Here is a 25010-nt window from a genome sequence, read left to right on the forward strand (position 1 = left end):
ATTTTCATAGATTAATATATGTACCAGGGCAGGAACTAATTGGTTGACAATGGGCTGGTACTTAAGATTTTCTGTATTGCCCATGTTCACTAATTTGAAAATCAGTAGACATTATTATTGCCAAATAAAGTATGATAGCCTGTACACCAGGATGGTTAAGTCCTGTTTTTTACCTCTAGGAAACCCTAAGTGTAAAATGTTTTCTGCTTTTATTGTGAGAGAAGACCTAACCATTGCCTCATTTTTACCTCTTCTAAAATGATGAAATTGCACTTGCCTTGAGCCAAAATAGAGAGCACAGTTTACTCCTAAATTTGAAGAGAGACCCATGTTGATTTTGGTTTACTGGTTAGTACTTTCTTTTTCAGGTCAGGAATATTTGCTAAAGATCCTTTCTAATTGGCTTCTGTAAAGACAGGTGGCAGTAAAATCAATTGGCATAAGATTTTCCTTGTTAAAGAATATATTTTTTATTCCTTAGTAAGTCTTTTTCTAAGATCATTTTTTACATTGACCATTGAGATTGTATGCTCTGTTGGTGTTTGTGGTGGTGGCTCTATTTATGTAGTTCTGTTAGATGGATAATTAAAAACTCTTTTAATCACAGGTGGCACAGAATCTCTGCAAAGTAGCAGGCGTAGCAAAAGTTCTTGTGGCTCAGCATGATATGTACAAAGGCCTTCTTGCAGGTGAGGTTTTCCAGTAGAAATGAAGTGTCTAATTATGCCTGAATGTACAAAAATGAGAATATTATGAAATGTGTTTATCAAATGTGCTTAATTCTCAGAGGAACTGACCCCATTGATTTTGGCAACTCATAAGCAGTTCAGTTACACACATATCTGTGCTGGAGCATCTGCCTTTGGAAAGGTAAGAAGATTGAGAATGTGGAATCTGATGTCACTGCTTAGAAGGGTTAGATTTCATTGGGCAGAAAATGTACACAGACCGTTCAGATAGTTGATCCTGATTTTTCTGAATTAATGTAGTTTTGCTAGAGTTTATTCTTTCACATTTTTATCATAATTTCTGTAAAAAATGCCATTTCTAAGTTTTCAAATTTTGTTGGATAAAATTCTCTTAGGCTATTATTTTAAATTTATCTTTGTTTGAAAACCAAGTTAAATTCTGTGTGTGTTTGAAAGAGAAAGTCATTTGTATAAATAACACATCTTAAGGGATAGTTTATTTGTATGGCTGATGAATATTTAGAAAGACCAAATTCCCTCTACTTGGGGGATTTGGGAAAGGCTGTGAGATGGTTGAAGATATCCTCAGGGTATAGAAAGCTGTAATCTGATCAAGTGCATTGTAAGATGTCTGAAGAAAGGATGTGAATGTGCTAGCAGATGGGTAGTGGTCTTTGTGAAGCTGGAGGAGGAGCCTAGGAGGTGGAATATGTACGTGGGTCTGTCTTGCTTTCTTTGTGGCCTGGGTATTATCCCAACTCCCTTTTCCTTTATTCCACTCTTAATAAGCTGCAGTTTCTAGCGTTTATTTTTCTTTAAAGTTACAAAATAAGTTGTAAAATATATATTCTCATTGTAAAGAATGCATATGATTCAACAGTGTGCAGAGTAGGGCATCAAAGTCCCCCTAATATATCCCCAATTCACCCTCCCCTCTTCAGAGGTCAACTGCTAAAAATTGTACATTCTTTTCAGACTTTTTCTATGGATGTAAAAATTATAATATGTGTACAAATTTTTTTACTTCTAGAATGGGATAATATAGCATGAGTTGTTCTGTGGCTAGTGGTTTTTACTTAAAGAGTATGTCTTGAAGATATTAGCTCATAATGTTTCTGTCTCATTTTTTATGGGGCATATTTAGCTAAAGAAGGATAGTTAGTTTTTTTCTAATTTTTTTTGTATTTATGAGATTTACTGCTAGGCAACATCCTTGTATATACATTTTTGTATACGTATGCTAGTATTTATTTAAAATAGAGTTCTACAGTGAAGTAACTTGTTCAAAGACTACGAGTATTTAAAACTTTGAGATATATTGCCAGTGCTCTCCTAAAAGATGCATTTCAGGGTAACTTGTCAATACTGGTATTATACATTTTAATAACCTCTAGTCTGATGGGTAAAAAGTTATTTATTGTGTAGTTCTGCGTTTTTCTGATTGCAAGTGAGATCAAACATCTTTTCATACATTTACATTTATTTTTATTCTGTGAATTGCCGTGAGTTGACTTTTTTCCCTTTTAAATCACAATTCTGTTGCCATTTGTAATTTTTTAAAAAAATTTTTTAAAATTTTTAATTTTTTTGTGTGTGTACCATTGATTTTTAAATATGAGTTTGGGGAACAAAATATGAGTTCTTTTGTCAGCTAACTCTTTTGAGTACAATGACAATTTCATGTGTGTTCTTTCTTGCAAATTGAGTAGTTGGTGAATATTTATCTGTGGTATAGTATTGACTCTGGGCATGAGCAATTACTTCAAGACATGGAGGGACCTTGTACAATCACCCATGTAAATTTTGTTTGTTTTTTACCCCTAGAATTATCATTTTGAACTCATAAACATTTTTCATTTAAAGTTAATATTAATTAATGACTTTTGATGAATTTCTGGGCAATAACAGAATTTTTAGCCTATAGTGTAAACACACGAGTTTAATGAACAGTTGTTCTTTTGTAAGATTGCCACATAGCAGATGATTATAACTTGCTCCATTTTTTTTATATGGGGTTTAGTAATTGATAGAAGTGGGATGAGTTTTCTCTATGATAGGTTTCCCTTTCCCTGGAGGTAATTAAGTTGGAGGCTTGACATCCAAATACTGTATTTTGGGGTATGGTAAAAGGGATCACTACAGTATATAAGCTTTGAACTAAAAGATCTTTATGAACCATTCATCTCTGAGAATTTTGATTCTATGTTAGATGTGTTAAAAAATTTCAGTAGTCTGAAGTTTCTGTGATACCAGTTCTCCTGAAAGATTGTTAGATAAATAAAGGATCTTAACAGTTAGATTTTAATACTCTGGACTTGATTTCTGTGTTGTGATATTTGGGATTTTGAGAACAAGGGTCTCCTAATAGGTGGTGCTAAAAGGTTTTCAAATGAGAAGGAGTCCATTAGATGAAGGAAAACAATTTGCCCTATAACAGTCCTTCACTAACTATGATTTATCCTTTTATACTGTTTTTTTTAAAAATACTTTTATACTGGTGTGCTGTAATTTTAAAAATCTGTTATCTTTTTTATAGATGGAAAGAACATGATAGTTATTACCCGCTTCTCAGACCATATGGTCAAAACTCTTGACTAGTATACAGATTTATTTACTATCCCACCCTCTCTTTGAAATGGAACACCAGACCAGGAAAACATAAACCATTAAGCACCATGGTAATTTATTTTCAAGATGTGCTAAAATAAAACAAGAGATAATAAAAGTGAAAAAGATACCAAATTTTAAGCAATTCAGAAAGTTCTAAAACTTTAAAAAGAGACACAGTCTGCATAACATAAAATCTGTAGGAGAATCTGCTCAGCCAGATAACAGTATTCCTGTAGTATTTCCTGAATATTTTAAGACCATGGTTTATATATTTTTAATGGAACATTTTGTGTGATCTATGTATCTTTAAAAAAAAAAGACTATAAAAAAATTTGCTGGGGAAAAAAAACATGGTTTAGGAAAAAGGCTAAAGCAGGTTTTCAATACTGATTGCTTTGGAATTAGGTGTCTTCTAAACCTCTTACTTACAAGTTAGAACTATGGTTAATGGCATTTAAATTGTTTTCTCTAGCTCTTTATTTTCTGTGGGGGTCTTAATTTTTTCTAATTGTGGTTTTTCAAATTATGATACTTTTTAGTACCTTTTCTACCATGGTTGGCAAAGGTTTACTATATAATGTAGTAATATAAATTAGGAAACCTTTCCTGTTGGAGATATGGCAAGAGGGATATTGACTCAAGCTTTCAATACTTGTTAGTTTCAATTTATGTATAACCACTTATTAGATATGGTTTAGGGTTACACAAAATAAATAGAGGAAACAGAATATCTTGGGGTGCTTTTAAATCTGTTTGAGGGTATATAACATATATATATTCCTGGGCGAATTCTTAGAGAGCACGGAGGGTTTGGGGCTGGGGTAGGGAGAGTAACTTAAATAATGTTGTTTTGAGAGCAGGCCTCCTGGAGGCAGTATCGTGGAACAAGTTCTAGAGATGCCATGGAGCAAGCTCTGTAGAAAGAAGTAGAAGTAGAATTCCTGTCTAATGAAAGTAACATTTCATTTTATTGGTGATTATACAGTATTAAGGTTAATGATATTATCGTCTAGGAGATCTTTTGTGTCTAGAAAGTATGGATTTTCAGTCTTCACTGACTTTTCATTTTTAGAGCTCTAGAGTCAGAATTTTGGAAAAAAAAGGTAAGAATTCTCTTCCCTTCATTGTGAGGTGAGGTAACTGAGACTTGAGGAGGTTTTCTCTAGGAGTCCAGTTAGTGAGAGCAGTTGTCACATGTGTCTATTCCAGAGAGGTTATATGCACATACAAGGAAAAATATGTACTTTTTATGTATACTAAACAGACTGTTCTTCATCTTCCTCATTCTTTTTTTTTGTGTGTGTGATTGCATAGTATTCCATTATATGGATAAACTAGAGGGACTATAATTTATATACCTGTCCCTTATTGATGGTTATTTAGTTTACGTTTGATTTTTTTTTAATCAAACATCAGATGGCTTTAAAGATGAAATATTGACTTTGAAATTTTTTCTTTCATATACATTAAGTAAATATTCACAAGTATATAGTCTTTCTCACTGTTTGAGAATTATCATATACTTTGAGTTATTTTTTCTACCTTTCTTACCTAAATTCAATAGTCCATAACTGTCATTCTTTGTAAGTGGATTTATTAAAGCAAATAAATTTATCTCATAATTCAATATATTGAATTAAGGGGCTTTACTTACTGTAAATCTCAAAACTCTAATGTAATTAGAGTAATAGTAGGGTCTCATTTAGTTTCAAAGGCTTTCCAAAAAACTGAAGTTGTAGTATCTCTAAAGTACATGAGTATATTTTAATTAAAATCTCTACAGAATATGTATTTAGAGACTGTAATTTTCAATACTTTATAGCCATCATTCAGCATGTATGTGTATAACTCACAGCTTATTTTGCTTTTAGAACCTTTTGCCTAGAATAGCAGCCAAACTTGATGTTGCCCCAATATCTGACATCATTGCGATCAAGTCACCTGACACATTTGTGAGAACTATTTATGCAGGTGAGTACCCAGGGAAAATAATCAATATATTAAATCTTAGTAAATTTTAAAAGCAGAGATTAATCAGGCATTTAAAACAAGCCACATCATTGCTTAAAATGGATGATCTTACAGGTTTCTGAGAAAATCTTATAATTGCTTATGAAATGGCAAGCTCTCTGATAGATCCAGAGCATAGTTCTTTCCTGCCTGGTCATTCAGTTTGCAAAGTAAGATTTTTCCAGTGGTCAATGCAAATTACATTCACTATTTCATATATTTTGTAAGTGGCACCAGGAAAGCAAAACTTTTTTTATAGTGTTCTCAATCTTCTTTGCTTTTCCTACTCCATTTCCATCTGCATTAAGAAATTCATTTCACTGTCTCTTGAGTTGATTGATCTGTTGCTAAGAAAACTGGTCTCTAGTGGGGCTGGAGAAGGCAGTGAACTCTTTGTTCCTTCTGATTAAAGTTGTGTGTTTCCATATAAACGGTCAATTCTCAAATCAGACCTTTCATCTTCAGTAATGTTTGAGGGGAAATATTTGGTCATAGTTTAGGTCACTCTTAATGTGATTGCTAATCCATAAGAAATGTCTCAAATCCTTTTAAAATCTTGGCACATCTGCACTTCTTGTCCTTTATGCCCTTTATCTTCCTCCCTTAGCAAGCATAGGAGCTTCATTCTTAATTAGTTGTTGTAGCTCATATTATTGAGTTACTGATTGTATTGTTTTAGAGAAGGAAGTTTTATTTTCATTTTAGGGAGATTATACCTTTTTAGGATGGTTGCCTTGTTCCAGTTTCTAGCTTCTGGGCAGATTAGCATCTGTCCTGGTTTTAAAGAAATCTGAGTTATACATGTATCTGCTGATAAGTTTCTTCACTTTATGGTCCTCTTTTTCCTATACTTGGTAGAAATAGAAAACACATGGTCCACAGTTATTTTCTTTCCTTGTCTTTGTGAAGTAAATTCGTAGCCTCCAAAGAATACTCGTTTTGTTGCCTTTGAATGGTTCTGCTTTTTAAAAAAGTAAATTGTGTATTTCAGGAAATGCTATATGTACAGTGAAATGTAATGAAGAAGTGAAGGTGTTTTCTGTCCGAGGAACATCTTTTGAAGCTGCACCAACAAGTGGAGGTAGTGCCAGTTCAGAAAAGGGTGAGTGTTTGTTTGCTTTTTATTTTTAGTTCACAAATTATATTAGGAGAAGTAGCTGCATTTGTTTAAATTTCTAGTGCAGAATAGTTGAAAGCCCAATCTAAATGATATTCCCAAGGTTATGTAAGAATAATAAGAAATATTTATAACATCTCTTTTGTATCATATTGGTATTAAGATAGTTGCTTTGGCGGATCAAGGAGGTGGGAGAGAGAGGATCCATTAAGGTTAATTGGTTATATTGATATTCAATTTTTTTTACTCTCGTCACTATTTCTATAATTCTTGGGAGATTAAGTAAAATAGAAGAATTAAAAATAATAAATATATAGAGGATGTTATACTTTAACATATACTGTATCTTATTTGAACCCAACAAAGAGGGAGTTATCCCAGTTTTACAGGTAGATTCAGAAATTAAATTACTTCTCAAAATTCATACAGCTTATGAGGTGAAGGCTGAAATCTGATCTCTTTACTGTTTCCAAATCAGAGGGAATGAGATTAGGAGCACAGAAAATTCACAGTTAACTAACAATTTCATGGAAATATGTGCTTGTGTGTTTCTCTTAAAAGCAATTATGATCATCAAATTTAAAATCATAGGCTTGTTTTGTTATCTTTATCAATGTATGCAGCATCAAGTGCTTCTCCAGTGGGGATATCAGAATGGCTTGACCAGAAATTAACAAAAAGTGATCGACCAGAACTTACTGGTGCCAAAGTGGTGGTATCTGGTGGTGAGTACTATATTGTAATTTATTAATTTTAAAAGATGGTATAAAGCTGTAATGTTTTGATTTTATTAGTATTTATTTCAGAGGAGCACAAGGTTTTTTCAAATACTAGAAGTAGGGTAAGTGGCAATTATTATTTCCATTTTACCAATTAGGAAAATGAAGCTGAAATTATGAGCATAATACACAATTTGGGCTTTCTGTTGCAAATCTGCATCACTGGCACTAGGGGGAGCATGGTACAGCTCTCATCTGCATAGCTTTTCAATTTAGTATCTATTTTGTTGACTGATTTATGTTAATCTGCAGACTATGGTTGGCTTCTTCTGAATCATTGAATGAGCTAGTTGCAATCTTAGGGCCGTTTTACATGATTCCTGCCCTTTACTTTGAAAGACATACAAGATTGTTCAGGTCTCTGCAGATAATTCTTTGAAAATTTCTTCATATTTAATACCAGAACTCTGAATATTGCATAATACTTGCTTCTTCTTGCATAACATGCTTGTTATTAAAAAAATTAAAATGACTTTTTAATAACCCAGCTTACTTTTTGAAAAAATACAGACCACTATTACTTTTAAATCTTTCCAAATTAAACATAAGCACATCAAATAGAAAATAATTAAGCTTCCAGACAGACATTTATTGCCATTGCCATTGAGAAGAAATAATTTAATACTTCAAAAAGATATATATGACTCATTTATTCATTTATTTGTTAAAGAAATGTTTATTGAGTGTCTGTTCTATGCCTGTCCCTGTACAAAGTGCTGGAGAAGCAAAGATGACAAGGCAGGGTGTTCTTTTGCACAAGCAGTATAAGTTCTAGTGGGATGACCTCAATTCAAATAGTAATTTCTTTCAGTTACTCAGCAACTATTTATCGAGCATCTACTATGGATAAGGAAATTTTCTAAGTACTGCAGATATAGCAATCACCAAGACAGATATGGACCCTGACGTTAAAGTGGGAAAGACTGATATAAAAGCCTAATTACATGGTTGGTTAGTTAATTTCAGTAGTGTTGAATGTTTTGTAGGAGAAGTATAAGAGTAAGTACAGTTACCAGAGTAGCTTAGAAAAACTCAGGAATGTTTTATAGAGGAGTTGGTAAGCTTAAAATGGCAGTTGTGTAATATGAAAATTCACTCAGATATACAAAGTAGCAAAATTTTTATAGAATGTATTTTATATTTGCTTAATTTTTTTTTTAAACAAGGTCGGGGTTTGAAGAGTGGAGAGAACTTTAAGTTGTTATATGACTTGGCAGATCAACTACATGCTGCAGGTAAAATTATTTTCTTTAATAGAAGATTGTTCTCTTTTTTTTTTGGAAATTCTTTTTTTTTGTTATTTCATTTACCTATCAGGTCCTCAAGGCTGCAAATTATTGTGCTTTCTATAATTTTTGCTTTTTCCTCTGAAACAGTTTTTCTTAGTCTTCAAAGTAAATAGTATAGGAAGATGTGGTGGTTTGAAATTGTATGTACTCCAAAAAAATGTGTTCTTAAATCTAACCCATTCTTATGGGTATAAACCCATTCTAAGCAGGACCTTTTGATGAGGCTACCTTAGTTCAGGTGTGACCCACCTCATTCAGCATGGGTCATAATGCTGTTACTGGAGTCCTCTATCCATGGAATGAATACACAGAAAGAAAGCCATGGAAACAAGAAGCTGAAATTAGTGAAACCCAAAGAAAAAGGAGAGACCAGCAGATGCTGCCATGTGCTTTGCTATGTGTTACAGGAGACAAGGATTGCCAGCAGCCAGTCTTTGGGAATAAAGCATTGCCTTACTGATGCTTCATTTGGATATTATCCCAGACTCTAACTGTAAGCTAATTAAATTCCCATTGTTTAAACCAAAGCATTTCATGGTATTTGTTTGGAGCCGTCTAGGAAACTAAAAGAGAAGAAGATGTCCTTGTTTCTTAATATTTATGTGATTTGCTTATAGTTGCCACATCCTAGCTGTTGTTTCATTTTTAAAAAGTTTAAATAGCTTTGATACCCACTTCAGATTCAGGAATTACCTGGTTTTTCTCTTTATTGGTTGTCTAATATAAATCTCTCATACAAATGGATATTCATTTTAAATTATTTTAAAATTGTAGTTAAACATTTATAGGAAAGATGTAACCTTTATTAAAAGTGCTTTGATGGGATCAAGATGGTGGCAAAAGTCATCCCCAGGAACTTTTTCCTTTAGAAACAGACAAAAGGGCAGACTCATCTTGCTTGGATCTCTCAACAATAGAGGATAGTGAAGGACTCCATGATGCTGAATTGAAGAAAGAAAACAAAACCCTGAAAAAAAAAATAAGAAAAAAGTTAGGGGAGTGGCACAGTCTTTCCAGTCTGGAAGCACTCCACCATGCTCAGTATGGGCTTAAGAGACGCACAGTGCCAGTGTTCTGGCCTTGGCACCTCCTGCTGCGGTCACTGACCACACCCAGGGCAGTGACTTAGAGTTCCACCACATTCAGACATGGGGACTCAAGGCCATGTAGACCCATGGTGGGGCCTAGTGATATAGCATAAAATGTGCATACAAAGCTGTCCCCAAGACCAGAGTGACCCATGTTGGAACTGTGGTCAAACTGTACAGTCCTTGCCCAGTCCCTAATTGCTGGTGCACCTAAAAGAAAAAGCAGGTGGTTTTTTCTTTTTAATGGTTTCAGTGTTACTTTTAATTTTTTTAAAATTAATTTATTTTTAAAAATTCCTTTATTTCTCAACTTATTTGAAATTTATAGAGAACTAAGTCTATATATTATCTCTTTGTTTACACTTAATCCATCCACATATTATTATTTTTTTAAATCTTTGTGCAGATCTTTTTTTAAAAAATTTATTTCTCTACCCTGCTCCCCCCCCACACACCCCAGCTATCAGTTCTCTGTGTCCATTTGCTGTGTGTTCTTCTGTGTCCGTCTGTATTCTCATCAGCGACACACGGAATCCATGTCTCTGTTGCGTCATCTTGCTGCGTCAGCTCTCTGTGTGTGCAGCGCACTCCTAGGCAGGCCGAACTTTCTTTCGCACTGGGCAGCTCTCCCTACGGGGCATACTCCCTGAGCGTGGGGCTCCCCTACGCCGGGGACACCCCTGCGTGGCATGGCATTCCCTGCGCGCATCAGCACTGTGTGTGGGCCAGCTCCACACAGGTCAAGGAGGCCCTGGACCTGAACCAGGGACCTCCAATGTGATAGGCAGACGCTCTAACTGTTGAGCCAAGTCCGTTTCCCCACATACTATTTTGTAAACCTAATTTTTTTTTTTTAATTTCAAATTTTAAAAGTGCAATCATGCATATAATATAGGATTCCCATACATTGCCCCACCACCAGCACCTTACATTGTTGTGACACATTTGTTACAAATGATGAAAGAACATCATCATAGTATTACAGCTATCTATAGTCCACAGCTTTTATTTGGTGTTTTTTCCCCACCATTGATATAGTACCTTCTTTGCCATTGCTGTAAAAATATTATAATATTACTGTTAACTATAGTCTATACATTATATTAGTTGCATTTTCCCCATGTTCTCCATATTCTTAACACTTTGTAATAGAGGAACATTCTTGTATTTTTACTATTAACCACAATCATCATCCACCAGTGAAATCACTGGATTATCCTTTAGCTGTCTTTCAATTGAAGTTAACCTCCCTAGACTGTCCCTTTCAGCCATTCATATTTATGAATCAGCAGTGTTAGTTGTACTCACTATAATGTGTTAACATCAACTTTATCCATTTCCACACATTTACAATCCATTTTATTAAACGTTCTACATACATTCAGCATCACCTCCCCCTTATCAACCCTCATTCTGTCTTCTAGTAAACTATATAGTTTAACTCCATGAACTTACTCATCTTAATTTAGTTTATATTAGTGAGGCCATACAATTTTTGTCTTTTTGTATCTGGCTTATTTCACTCAACACAGTGTCCTCAAGGTTTATCCATGTTGTCATATCAATCCCGATTTCATTTCTTCTTACAGCAGAACAGTATACCATAGTGTGTGTGTGTGTATATATATATATACATATATACACACACACTTATATATGTATATATATTCTGTATATCACATTTGTTTATCCATTCATCTGTTGGTGGATACTTGGGTTGTTTCCATTTTTTAGCAATTGTGAATAATGCTGCTGTGAACATCAGTGTACAAATATCTGTTTGCATCCTTGCTTTCAGTTCTTCTGAGTATATTTATAGTAGTGGGATTGCTGGATCATATGGCAGTTCTATATTTAGCTTCCTGAGGCGCTGCCAAACTCCCTTGCATGGAGCCTGCACCATTTTACATTCCCACCAACAGTAGGGTGTTATGATTTTTCTGCAACCTCTCCAGCACTGGGAGTTTCTTCTCTTCTCTTCCTTCTCTTCTCTTCTCTTCCTTCTCTTCTCTTCTATTTTCTCTTCTCTTCTCTTCTCTTTTTTCTTTTCTTTTTTTTTCTATAATGACCATTCTGTAAAGCATGAAATGATATCTCATTTTTATTTGATCTGCATTTCCCCAGTGTTTGTCTTATAATCCTTTTCATGTCTCTGAAGTTGCTACTAATGTTCTTTCATTCCTGATTTTAGTTTATTTGCATATTCTCTCTTTTTTCTTTGCCATTCTGTGTAATGTTTGTCACTTTTATTGGTCTTTCCAAAGAACCAACTTTTTGTTTCATTCCATTTGTGTATTTGTTTTTAATTCTGTCACTTGTTTCCACTCTAATCTTTATTTTCTTTGGGTTTTGTTGTACTTCTTTTTTTAGGTCTGCCAGTTGTGAGATTAGGTTTCTGACTTGAGATCTTTCTTCTTTTTTCAATGTAAATATTTAAAGCTATAAATTGCACTTTGAGCACTGCCTTTGCTGCATTCATAAGTTTTGAAATGTTGTGTTTCTTAAGCTGATTACTCTTATGATTTCATCTTTGACCCACTGATTGTTTGAAAATATGTTATATGACTTCCATATATTTGTGAATTTTCCAGTTCTTCAAAAAAGTTATTGAACTAATTTCATTCCATTGTGGTCAGAGAAGACTCTCTGTATAATGTCCATCTTTTAAAATTTGAGACTTTTTTTGTGATCTTAGTCTATCCTGGAAAATGAGCTGTGTGCATTTAGAAGAATGTGTATTCTGCTGTTTTGGGGTACAGTGTTTTATGTTTTAGGTCTAGTCAATTTATAATATTATTCAAATTCTCCATTTCCTTATTGATGTTCTGTCTAGATGCTCCATCCATTGATGAAGTGGTAGAGTGAAATCTTCAACTATTATTATAGAGGTTCCTCAGAAACTTTTGTATAGAATTATCATATGTCCCCATGTATTAGTTAAAGGGGTGCTGATGCAGAATACCAAAATTCTGTTGGCTTTTATAAAAGGGTATTTTTTTGGGATAGAAGCTTACAGTTACCAGGCCATAAAGTGTAAGTTATTTCCCTCACCAAAGTCTGTTGCCATATGTTGGAGCAAGGTGGCTGCCAATGTCTGTAAGGGTTTAGGCTTCCTCTTCCCTTCAAGGCTCCATGGTCCCAGCTTCTTCCAGTATCAGCTGTAGGCTGGGAAAAGTCTCATTTCTCTCCTGGGGCTTATTTCTCTCTGGACTCAGCTATTCTGCTCTCTCCACAAGGCAGCTATAAACTACCAGGCAAACAGCTTGTCTCTCTTCCTAGGGCCTTTGCTGTGTCTACTGGGGCTGTTTCTCTTTCCTCACATATCTGCTTCTCTGTGTATTTACTTCCTGGTGGTCCAGTATTAAAACTACTCTTTGCTCTGCCATGTGGTTTTCTCTGTGAGTCCCCTACCCACCAAGGGGACCAAGGGGTAGGGACTCAATATCCTACTGACATGGCCCAATCAAGGCCTTAATCATTATTTAATCGAGTATAAGTGAAATCTCTGAATTTAATACAACTTAATATACCCAGAGAAACAGACTAGTTCACAAACATAATCTAATATCTATTTTTGGAATTCATAAACAATAACAAACTGCTACACCTGGCAATCCCACTTCTAGGTCTAGACCTCAAAGAATTGAGAGCAAGAACTCACACAGGTACTTAAACACTGATGTTCATAGCGGCATTATTCACAATTGCCACAGTTGGAAATAACTCAAGTATGCATCAGTGAACGAACAGGTAAACAAAAATATGGTATATAAATACAATAAACTATTATTTAGGTATAAAAAGGACTTAAGTTCTGATACATGTGACAATATAGATGAACCTTTAGATCTCATGTTGCATGAAATAAGCCAGAGACAAAAATATTGTATGATCTCACTTATATGAAATAAATAGAATATGCAAATTCATAGCCAGGAAGTAGAATACAAATTAGAAGGGGCAGGGATGAGGTGGGGAATGGGGAATCAATGCTTAATTGGTACAGATATTGGTTTAGAGTGATGGAAAGGTTTTGGTAATGAATGGTGTTGATGGAAGCACAACATTGAAAATGTAATTAATACCACTGAATTGTATATTTAAAAGTGGTTAAAATGGGAAGTTTTATCCTGTATATGTTACCAATAAAAATTAAAGGAAAAAAAACCCCATAGAACTATACAACACAAAGTGTGAGTCCTAATATTTAGTTAATAATATAACAACAATAATATTGGATCATCAATTCTAATAAATTTATCACACGAATGCAACTGTTAATAGCTATATGAGTAACAAAAGAAAAAATAAATTGGACTTAAAATTAAAAACTTTTATATATCAAAGGACATTATCAAGAAAGTAAAAACCTACAGAATGGGAGAAAACAGTTGCAAATCAAATATTTGGTAAGGGTTTAGTTTCTAAAATAAATTATTTTTTCAACTGAACAATAAAAACATAGTAGCCCAATTAAAAAACTGGGCAAAAGGACATTTCTGCAAAGAAGATTTACAAATGGCCAACAATCACGTGAAGAGGGGCAACTCTACTAGTTATTAGTTATTTGCAGTGGAAGTGGGTGTGGCTCAAGCAGTTGGGTGGCCACCTTCCACATGGAAGGTCTGTGGTTTGGTTCCCAGTGTCTCCTAAAGAAGACGAGCAAGACAGAGCTGACATGGCAGGCTGGTGCAATGAACTGCTACAATGAAGAGACACAGTGAGGAAACACAGTGAGAGATACCACAAGCAGGGTGTGAAGGTGGCTTAATCAATTAGGCGCCTCCCTTCCACATGGGAGGTCCCAAACAATGAGGGGAGGGAGAAATAAAAATAAAATAAAAATTTTTAATGTATTTAAACAAAACAAACAAAAACCCACAATGAGCTACCACTGTGGTAGTTACAATAATAAACAGAAAATAACAACTGTTGGCTAGGATGTGGAGAAATTGGAACCCTTATACATTGCTGTTGATAGGAATGCAAATGGATTCAGTCACTGTGGAAAACAGTTTATCAGTTCCTCAAAAGTAAAATATGGCATTATTATATGACCCGGCAATTCTACTAGGCGTAAACCCAAAAGAATTACAACCAAGTGCTCAAAAAATACGGCAAGTGTTTTCTTAGTATTCACCACAGCCAAAAGGTAGTAACAGTCTACATTTCTGTCAGCAATGAATGGGTAAACAAATTGGGACATGTACATAGAATGGAAAAGTGTTCAGCCATTAAAAGTAATGAAGTGCTGATACATGCTACAATGTGAATCCTCAAAAACATGAAGTCAAGGAAGCCAGACTCAAAATGTTACCTATTTCAGAATAAGTAAATCCTTTGAGATAGAATGCAGATTGGTGGTTGCCAGGGGCTTGGAAAAATGAGGAGTACTTGCTTAATGGGTAAAGGGTTTCCTTTTGGGAAGTAGATAGACCTGGTGTTTGCATGCTATTGTGAATGTACCCAATGGCACACTGAATTGTTCACTTAAAATGTTTAATTTTATGTTCTGTGAATTTCATGTCATTTTTTTAGAAAAAAGTTCATGTCTGAGAATGGAATGATGTTTTTGAAAAATCAGAAAGATCTAAAACATTTTAGATTGTTTTTGATTACAAAATGCTACATGAATATATTCTTATAGAAAACTCAAACATTACATTATACAGAAGACTGAAGTCATCCCTGACCACCACTGCCAGTTCTATCCTTTCTCTCCCGCTTTTTGAGTTTCTAGGTTTAAGGTCAATATTATGCTTTATCAGACAAAACCATTACTGGTATATACATTACGTGATATAAAGACAAGAAAAACCTAGAAACTCAAAAAGCGGTTTTGTGTATATTTGATATATGATGTTTATTTCATTCATTCATTCATTCATTCAACACATATGTGTTGAGTGTCAGCCATGTGGCAAGCACTATTTTATTTGTTAGGGAAATGCCAGTGAGCAAAATAAAGAAAAATCTGTTATTTTAGTACTCTTACCTTTCTTGGTGGGTGAGGCAGTCGTTGTATTAGATTTCTGTGGCTGCTGTAACTAATTACCACAAACTTGGTGGCTTTGAACAACAGAAATTTATTCTCTTACAGTTCTGGAGACAAAAGTCTAAAATAAAGTGGCTGACAGAGCCACACTGCCTCTGGGGGCTGTAAGGGGGAATCTGTTCTGGCTGCCTCAGCATTCTTGGAGTTGTGACCACATGGCTCCAATCTCTGCCACTGTCTTCACATTGCCTGCTTTTTCAGAGTTGATATTTAGAATTTTCAGTCAGCAGCACAGGAATTTTTTTTGGGGGGAGTATTTTATTTAAATTTCTGTTTTATAATGTATCTTTCTTTATAGTTATCAAATAATCGAGCTTGAACAAAATGACAAATATTTTTTCCTCTTAGTTGGTGCATCCCGTGCTGCTGTTGATGCTGGATTTGTACCCAATGACATGCAAGTTGGACAGACAGGAAAAATAGTAGCACCAGTAAGTATGTATTGCAGTAAAATATGCCATGCAAAATTTTATGGGGAGAACTGTATGTGTTTGTTAGAACATAAATCTCAGTGATTTATGTTCTGTTCAAATGTTCCTAAACAGTTAGCCATTGACATGGTGAATGTGTCTGCCTTCTCACAAGCAATATGTGTTTTTCCCCCCTTCAGGTCTGCAGATTTCTTGGTCTCAATAAAATGCTAAGCAGTTCTTAAATCTAGTACCTATTTTCAAAAATTTCAAAGCAATGGAACACTTTTGTTAAATGAAGTCATCACAATACCAAATGTAAAACTGATGAGCTACAGTTTATTATTAAGTGGATTTTATAAGTTCAGATTGGTAATGTTTATTTTCTATAGCCTTTAACTATAAAATCATTCAATAAGAACAATGAACCCATTTTAATGAACATACAATTCAAAATTGGGAGCTATGAATAACAGTTATAGTCTCATATATTCCTGAACATATAATATTTTTCAGTATTTTGTTTAGTTGTATAAAATTCAGAATATTCTGATCCATATGGATAAGTAATAATAGAATATTCTTTGTTTAATTCTATCCAGAACTTAAAGAAAACTGGTAGAATATTTTGGTATCAAAGTTGAATCACAATGTCAATGAGATACCTCTTCATACCCACTAGAATGGTTACTATTAAAACAACAGAAAATAACATGTGCTGGGGAGGATACGGAGAAACTGGAAGCCTCCTGCATTGCTGATGGGAATATGAAATGGTGTAGCCAATGTGGAAAACAGTTTCTTAAAAAGTTAAACATAGAATTACCATAGGACCCAGCAATTTCACTCCTGGGTGTGTACCTCAAAGAATTGAAAGACGTTTGTACATTGAGATTCTTAGCAGTGTTATTCACTATAGCCAAAAGGTGGAAAAAACCTAAATGCCAGGACAGATGATAAACAAAATGTGGTATATACATACAATGGAATACAATGAAATACATACAATGGAATACTATTTGGCCATAAAAAAGAATGAACTTCTGATACAACATGGATGAACCATCAACACATTATGCTAAGCCTGACACAGAGGACAAATATTGTATGATTCCACTTAACATGAAATTTCCAGAATAGGCAAATTCATAGAGCCTGAAAGTAGATTAAGGTTACCTACAGCTGAAGAAAGGGGAAATGCGGAGTTATTACTTAAAGGGTACAGAGTTTCTGTTTGGGATGATGAAAACGTTTTGGTAAATTGATGGTAGCACAACTTTGTAAATGTAATTAATGCCACTGACTTGTACAGTTAAAAATGGCAAATGTTATGATATATATGTTATAAATTTAAAAAGGAAAGGGAAAAATGTGAACAATATCTAATGACTTTCATATTTCTTAGGTCATATACATTTTCAATGAATAAGATTCTCAGGCATAAACCTTGATTATGTGGAAGAAAATGTATTTCTTATATATTTCAAAAGTGATAGTCACATCCATTTTAAATATTTTGTATCTCAGTGTCCTGTGTCATCAGATATTCACTCAATTTCAAAATAGTGAATTTTTTTAAGGCTTCTCTTTGAAGTTTGTTTTAAAGTTTCTGCTCAAGTTTTTGACCCCCCCCCTTTTTTTTGACTAATTTTTAAATTGGGGTTTTTCATGTTTTTATTGTCTCTTTGTAGGAGTTCTTTTCTCCTTCCTTCCTTCCTTCCTCCCCTTCCTCCCCTTCCTCCCCTTCCTCCCCTTCCTCCCCTTCCTCCCCTTCTTCCCCTTCCTCCCCTTCCTTCCCCTCCCCCCTGTATTGTCTGCTCTTTGTGTCCATTCGCTGTGTGTTCTTCTGTGACCGCTTCTATTCTTATCAGCGGCACCAGGAATCTGTGTTTCTTTTTGTTGCATCATCTTGTTGTGTCAGCTCTCCCTGTGTGCGGCGCCATTCTTGGGCAGGCTGCACTTTTTTTCGCACTGGGCGGCTCTCCTTATGGGGTGCACTGCTTGCGTGTGGGGCTCCCCTACGCGGGGGACACCCCTGCATGGCATGGCACTCCTTGCACGCATCAGCACTGCGCATGGGCCAGCTCCACATGGGTCAGGGAGGCCTGGGGTTTGAACCGCGGACCTCCCATGTGGTAGGCAGATGCCCTACTGGTTGAGCCAAGTCCGCTTTCCTGTAGGAGTTCTTTATATCCTGCATACAAATTTTTTGTTGGATATACATACTGTGAATATTTTTTCCCATCCTGTGCCTTCCTTTGTTTTCTTTTGTTTTTTCTTTTTTATTATTTTAAAGTTAGGTTTACAGTAAAATCATTCATAAAAGACAGCTATATACCACCCTATTTTTAACACCTTGCATTAGTGTGGTACATTTGTGCCAATTGATGGAAGAACATTTTTATAATTGTACTGTTAACTATAGACTATGATTTACTTTAGGGTTCACTGTGTTTTACAACTTTGGGGTCTTAAAAAATTTTTATTCTACTGACATATATGCAACCTAAAATTTTCCCTTTAACCACATTCAAATATATATTTCAGTGCTGCTGATTATGTTCACAGTGTTGTGCTGTCATCACTACCATCCATTACCCAATCCTTTCCATCCCAAATAGAAACTGTACAACAAGCATTAACTCCCCATTCCCTAACCCCATTCCAGCCCTGGTAACCTATATTCTAGCTTCTGACTCTTATGTATTTGCTTACTCTAATTTCATATCAGTGATACATATGATATTTTCACTTTTTGTCTCTGACTTATTTCATTTAACATGATGTCTTCGGTGTTCATCTGTGTTGATGCATATATCAGAACTTCATTTTTATGACTAGATAATATCTATATACCAGATTTTATTTATCCATTCATTGGTTGATAGACACTTGGGCTGCTTCCATCTTTTGGCAGTTGTAAATAATGCCACTGTGAACATTGGTGTGCAAATATCTGTTTGAGTACCTGTTTTCAATTTTTTTGCATATATACCTAGAAGTGGGATTACCAGGTCATGTGGTAATTTTATATTTGACTTTTTTTTTGGAGGAACTACCAAACTGTCTTCCACAATGGCTGCACCATTTTACATTCCCACCAACAATGAATGAGTATTCCTATTTCTCCACATCCTCTCCAACAGTAGTACTTTTCTGTCTTTTTAATAGTAGCCATTGGGTGTGAAATGGTAACTCAGTGTTTTTTCAGGAGGTTCCTGGGATTGAACTCAGGACCTCATTCTAAGCTATATCCACTCCCCTCAATTTTTTTTTTTTTAAGATTTATTTTTTATTTCTCTTCCCTTACCCACCCTCCCCACCCCAGGACCCCAGTTGTCTGCTCTCTATGTCCACTCGCTGTGTGTTTTTCTGTGTTCGCTTGTATTCTTGTTGGTGGCACCCGGAATCTGTGTCGCGTTTCTTTGCGTCATCTTGCTGCGTCAACTCTCTATGTCTTTGGCGCCACTCCTGGGCAGGCTGCACTTTTTTCACATTGGGCTGCTCCCCTTACAGGGCGCACTCCTTGCTCTTGGGGTTCCCCCACGCAGTGGACACCCCTGCGTGGAACGGCACTCCTTGTGTGCATTAGCACTGTGCATGGACCAGCTCATCACATGAGTCAGGAGGCCCTGGGTTTGAACCTTGGACCTCCCATGTGGTAGGCGGACGCCCTATCCATTGGACCAACTCCGCTTCCCCTCAATTTTATTTTGATTTGCATTTTCCTAGTGGCTAACGATGTTGAGAATCTTTTCATGCACTCTTTGACTGTCTATATCTTCCATGGAGAAAAATCTATTTAAGTCTTTTGTTTGTGTTTTTGTTGTTGAGTTGTAAGATTTCTTTATATAATCTGGATATTAAACCCTTATTGTCTAAGTGGCTTCCAAATATTTTCTCCCATTGTATAGGTTGTCATTTTAATTTCATGATTAGGTCATTTGATGCACAAAAGTTTTTTATTTTCATGAGGTTCCATTTTTCTGTTTTTCTTCTGTTGCTCTGTTGCTTGTGCTTTGGGTGTAAAGTCTAAGAAACCATTGCCTAATATAAAATCTTTAAGCTGCTTCCCTGTGTTTTCTTCTAGGAGTTATATAGTTTTGGTTTTTATATTTAGGTCTTTCATCCATTTTGAGTTCATTTTTGTATATGGTTTGAGGTAGGGGTCTACCTTTATTATATTGCATAGGAATATCCAGTTTTCCTAGCACTATTTTTTGAAGAGACTATTCTTTCCCCATTGAATAGATCTGACATCCTTGTCACATATCACTTGGCCATAAATTTGAGGTTTTTTCTTTTTATTTTTTTCTCTGAATTTTGAGTTCATTTCCATTGGTCTGTTCTTGTGCCAGTATCATGCTCTTTAGCTTACTGTGGCTTTGTAATAAGTTTTTAAGATCAGGAAGTGTTGAGTCCTCCAACTTTGTTCTTTTTCGAGATGCCTTTGGCTCTTCAGGAACTCTTACCCATCCAGATAAATTTGAGGATTGCAAAGAAGACAGTTAGATTTTGATTGGGACTGTGTTGAATCTATAAATCGCTTTGAGTGGAATTGACATCTTAACAATATTTAGACTTGTAAGTCCATGAACACGGAATGTCCTTCCATTTAATTAGGTCTTCTTTGACTTCTTCTGGCAGTGCTTTGTAGGTTTCTGTATACATGTCCTTTACATTCTTGGTTAGATATATTCCTAGACATTTGATTCTTTTAGTTGCTATTGTAAATGAAATTTTTTATTGATTTCTTCTTCAGTTTGTTCATTACTATTGCACAGAAACATTACTGATTTTTGGGTGTTGATCTTGTATCCTGCCACTTTGCTGAATTCATTTATTAGCTCTAGGAGCTTTGTTGTGGATTTTTCAGGATTTTCTGTATATAAGATCATGTCACTTGCAAATAGGAAATGTTTTAGTTCTTTCTTTCCAATTTGGATGCCTTTGATTTCTTTTTCTTGCCTAATGTTTTGGCTAGAACTTCCAGTACAGTGTTGAATTATAGTAGTGACAGTAGACATCCTTGTCTTGTTCCTAAACTTAGAGGGAGAGCTTTCCGTCCTTCACCATTAAGTAGGATATTAGCTGTGGGATTTAAAAAATGCCCTTTATCATGTTGTGGAAATTTCCTTCTACTTCTAGTTTTCTAAGTGTTTTTATCAAAAAGATGTGCTGGATTTTGTCAAATGCCTTTTCTGTGTCAATTGAGATGTTCATGTCCTTGTTTTCTGTTAATGTGCTGTATTACATTATTTGATTTTCTTATTTTGAACCACCCTTGCACACCTGGAATAAATTCTACTTGATGATGGTATATGAAATTTTAGGGAAGCAGACTTGGCTCAATGGATAGAGCGTCTGCCTACCACATAGGAGGTCAGCAGTTCAAACCCAGGACCTCCTTGACCTGTGTGTAGCTGGCCCACGTGCATTGCTGATGTGCACAAGGAGTGCCCTGCCACACAGGGGTGTCCCACGCGCAGGGAGTGTGCCCTGTAAGGAGAGCCACCCAGCGCGAAAGAAAGTGCAGCCTGCTCAGGAGTGGTGCCGCACACACAGAGAGCTGATGCAGCAAGATGACGCAACAAAGAGAGACACAGATTCCTGGGCCACTGACAAGAATAGAAGTGGACATAGAAGAACACAGAGAATGGACACAGAGAGCAGACAACTGGGGGGAAGGGGAGAGAAATAAATAAATAAATCTTAAAAAAAAATTTTTTTTAATGTGCTTTTAGATTCAGTTTGCTAGTATTTTGTTGAGGATATTATATCTATGGTCATAGGGGATACTGCTCTGTAATTTTCTTTTCTTGTATTGTCTTCATCTGGCTTTGGTATTAGGGTGACATTGGTTTCATAGAATGAGTTATGAAATGTTCCCTCCTTTCAATTTTTTGGAGGAGTTTGAGCAGGATTGTTTTTAATTGTTCTTGGAGTATTTGGTAAAATTTAACAGTGAACTCATATAGTCCTGGGCTTTTCTTTGTCGGGAGAATTTTGATTACTGATTTGGTCTCTTTACTAGTTTTTGGTTTGTTCTATTTCTTCTTGAGTCAGTATAGGTAGAATGTATGTGTCTCTGAATTCCATTTTATCTAGGTTATCTAATTTGTTATTACACTGTTGTTCAAAGTATCCTCTTATAGTCATGTTTATTTTTGGGGATTGATAGTAATGTCTCCTTTTTTCATTTCTGATTTTAATCATTTGTGTTTGCTTTTTTCTTGAACAGTCTAGCTAAAGTTTTGCAAATTTTGTTGATCTTTTCAAAGAACCAGCTTTTGGTTTTGTTAATTCTCTTTTGTTTTTTGTTCTCTATTTCATTTATTTCTGCTCTTAGTTATTTCCTTCCTTCTGCTCACTTTGGGTTGTGTTTTTTTTTTTAAGATTTATTTTTTATTTATTTCTCCCCCCTTCCCCCCCCCCGTTCCCCATGCCAGTTGTCTGTTCTCTGTGTCCATTTGCTGCATGTTGTTCTTTTGTCTGCTTCTGTTGTTGTCAGCAGCATGGGAATCTGTGCCTCTTTTTGTTGCGTCATCTTGCTGCGTCAGCTCTCCATGTGTGCAGTGCCATTCCTGGGCAGGCTGAACTTACTTTCGTGCTGGGCAGCTCTCCTTACGGGGCGCACTCCTTGCGCATGGGGCTCCCTTACGTGGGGGCACCTCTGCATAGCAGGGCACTCCTTGCGCGCATCAGCAGTGTGCGTGGGCCAGCTCCACACAGGTCAAGGAGGCCCGGGGTTTGAACTGTGGACCTTCCATGTGGTAGATGGATTCCCTATCCGCTGGGCCAAGTCCACTTCCCTTGCTTTGGGTTTGATTTGCTCTTCTTTTTCTAGTTTTTCCAGTTTTGAGGTTAGGTCTCTCATTTGAAGTCTTACCTCTTTTTAAAATGTAAGCATTTAGAGCTATAAAGTTCCTTTTTAGCTCTGCCTTTGTTGCATCTCATAATTTTTTATATGTTTTATTTTCATTTTTATTTGCTTCAACATATTTCCTAATTTCCCTTGTGATTTCTTCTTTTACCCATTGGATTTTTTAATAGTACATTGTCTAATTTTCACATATTTGTGAATTTTCCATTTCTACCTCTGTTACTGATTTCTAGGTTCATTCCATTATGGTCAGAGAGGACACATGATTTCAGTACTTTGAATTTATTGGGACTTGTTTTGTGATCTGCCATGATACATATGTACCAGAGAAGTATTCTCCTGCCGTTGCATGAAGTGTTTCTAGTATGTTTGTTAGGACTAGTTGGTTTAGGATATCATTCAAGCTTCCTGTTTTCTCCTTGATCTTCTGTGTAGCTGTTTTATCCATTATAAAAGTATTTATTAACATAACCCTACAATTAATGTAGACCTGTCTCTTTCTCCCTTCAAATCTGTCAGTGTTTGCTCCATATATTTAGGGACTCTGTTGTTAGGGTAAATATGTATTTATAATTATTATGCCTTCTTGTTGAATTTACCCCTTTACCAGTATATAATGGCCTTCTTTGCCCCTCCTACTAATTATTTTTTCTTTTTAGGAGGTACCAGGAATTGAACCCAGGACCTTATACATGGGAAGCATGTGCTCAACCACTGAGCTACATCTTCTCCCCACTAAGAATTGTTTGTTTATTTGTTTTTAGGAGGTACTGGGATCGAACCCCGGACTTTGTACATGGGAAGCAGATGCTCTACCACGTGAACTACATCTGCTCCCCAGTCCTACTAGTTTTTAACTTAAATTCTATTTTGTCTGTTATTAATATAACTACCCCAGCCCTCTGTTTACTACTTACATGGTATGTATTTTTTCCATCCTTTCACTTTCCAGCCACTTATGTCTTTGAATTTAAGGTGAGTCTCTTGTGACCAGCATATAGTTAGTTTGCACTTTTTAATGTATTCTTCCAATCGCTACTATTATCTGGAGAGTTTAATCCATTTACATTTAAAATGAATACTGATAATGTAGGACTTCCTTCTGCCATTTTACTATTATAGCCATGTATGTTTTATATCTTTTTTCCCACCAGTTCTTCCATCAATGCCTACTTTCATATTTATTTGACTTTTTGTGTTGTACTGTATTGAGTCCCTTCTCATTTCTTTCTGGATATATTTTTCATAATTTTCTTTAAAAGTTCTTAAAATTTAACATCCTAAATATATAACAATCATTTTTGATTTGCTACCGACTTAACTACAACAGTATACACATACACTGTTCCTATAGTCGTATTACCCCTTTTTTTTGTACTTGTTACCAAAAAAATATACATTGTATTTCCAAAATCAGAGATTTAACATGACTTTTTTTTTTTTTTTTTAATGTACCAGGGATTGAACCTGGGACCTCGTACATGGGAACCAGGCGCTTAAACCATTGAGCTACACCCACTCCCCTTTATCATTCCTTTTTATGGATTTGCATTTGGTACCTGTAAGAAGTAATAAGTGGAGTTAATATACCAAAAAAGACATACAATAGTACTGGCATTTATAATTACCCATATGTTTACCTTTCCTGCAGGCCTTTCTTTTTTTTTTTTAAATTTATTTATTTGTTTCCTCCCTTTCCCTCCTCCCACCCTGCTATTTTTGCTGTCTGTGTTGTCTTCTCTTCTCATTTTCTCTCCTCTAGGATTCACCAGGATTTGATTCTGGAAACCTCTGATGGGGAGAGAGGTTTCCTGTCAATTGTGCCACCTCAGTTCCTGGTTTCTGTTGCATTACACCTTGACTCTTCCCTTGTCTCTCTTTTGATGCGTCATCATCTTGCTGCATGACTCACTTGTGCGGGGCACTGGCTCACCATGTGGGCGTGCTTTCCCTTCTTCTTTTTCACCAGGAGGCCCCAGGGATCAAGCCCAGGTCCTCCCATATGGTAGGCGGAAGCTCTGTCAGTTGAGCCACATCTGCTTCTCTAGGCCTTTATTTCTTTATACTGTTTTTAGCCACT

The 25010-nt window shown here is 35.7% G+C and overlaps 1 protein-coding gene across 1 annotated transcript in view; it reads left to right on the forward strand.

Moving 5' to 3' along the window:
- ETFA (electron transfer flavoprotein subunit alpha) overlaps positions 1–25010 on the forward strand; it is an 89366-nt gene that overhangs the window by 18314 nt on the left and 46042 nt on the right. The window contains exons 3-9 of the mRNA XM_058294583.2: positions 608–689; positions 788–870; positions 5171–5270; positions 6301–6411; positions 7050–7151; positions 8372–8440; positions 15986–16068. Of these exons, the coding sequence (XP_058150566.1) occupies positions 608–689; positions 788–870; positions 5171–5270; positions 6301–6411; positions 7050–7151; positions 8372–8440; positions 15986–16068 (630 nt within the window). The remainder of the gene's footprint in view (positions 1–607; positions 690–787; positions 871–5170; positions 5271–6300; positions 6412–7049; positions 7152–8371; positions 8441–15985; positions 16069–25010) is intronic.

The sequence above is a fragment of the Dasypus novemcinctus genome, chromosome 3 (genome assembly GCF_030445035.2).
Source record: "Dasypus novemcinctus isolate mDasNov1 chromosome 3, mDasNov1.1.hap2, whole genome shotgun sequence".
NCBI lineage: Eukaryota > Metazoa > Chordata > Mammalia > Cingulata > Dasypodidae > Dasypus > Dasypus novemcinctus.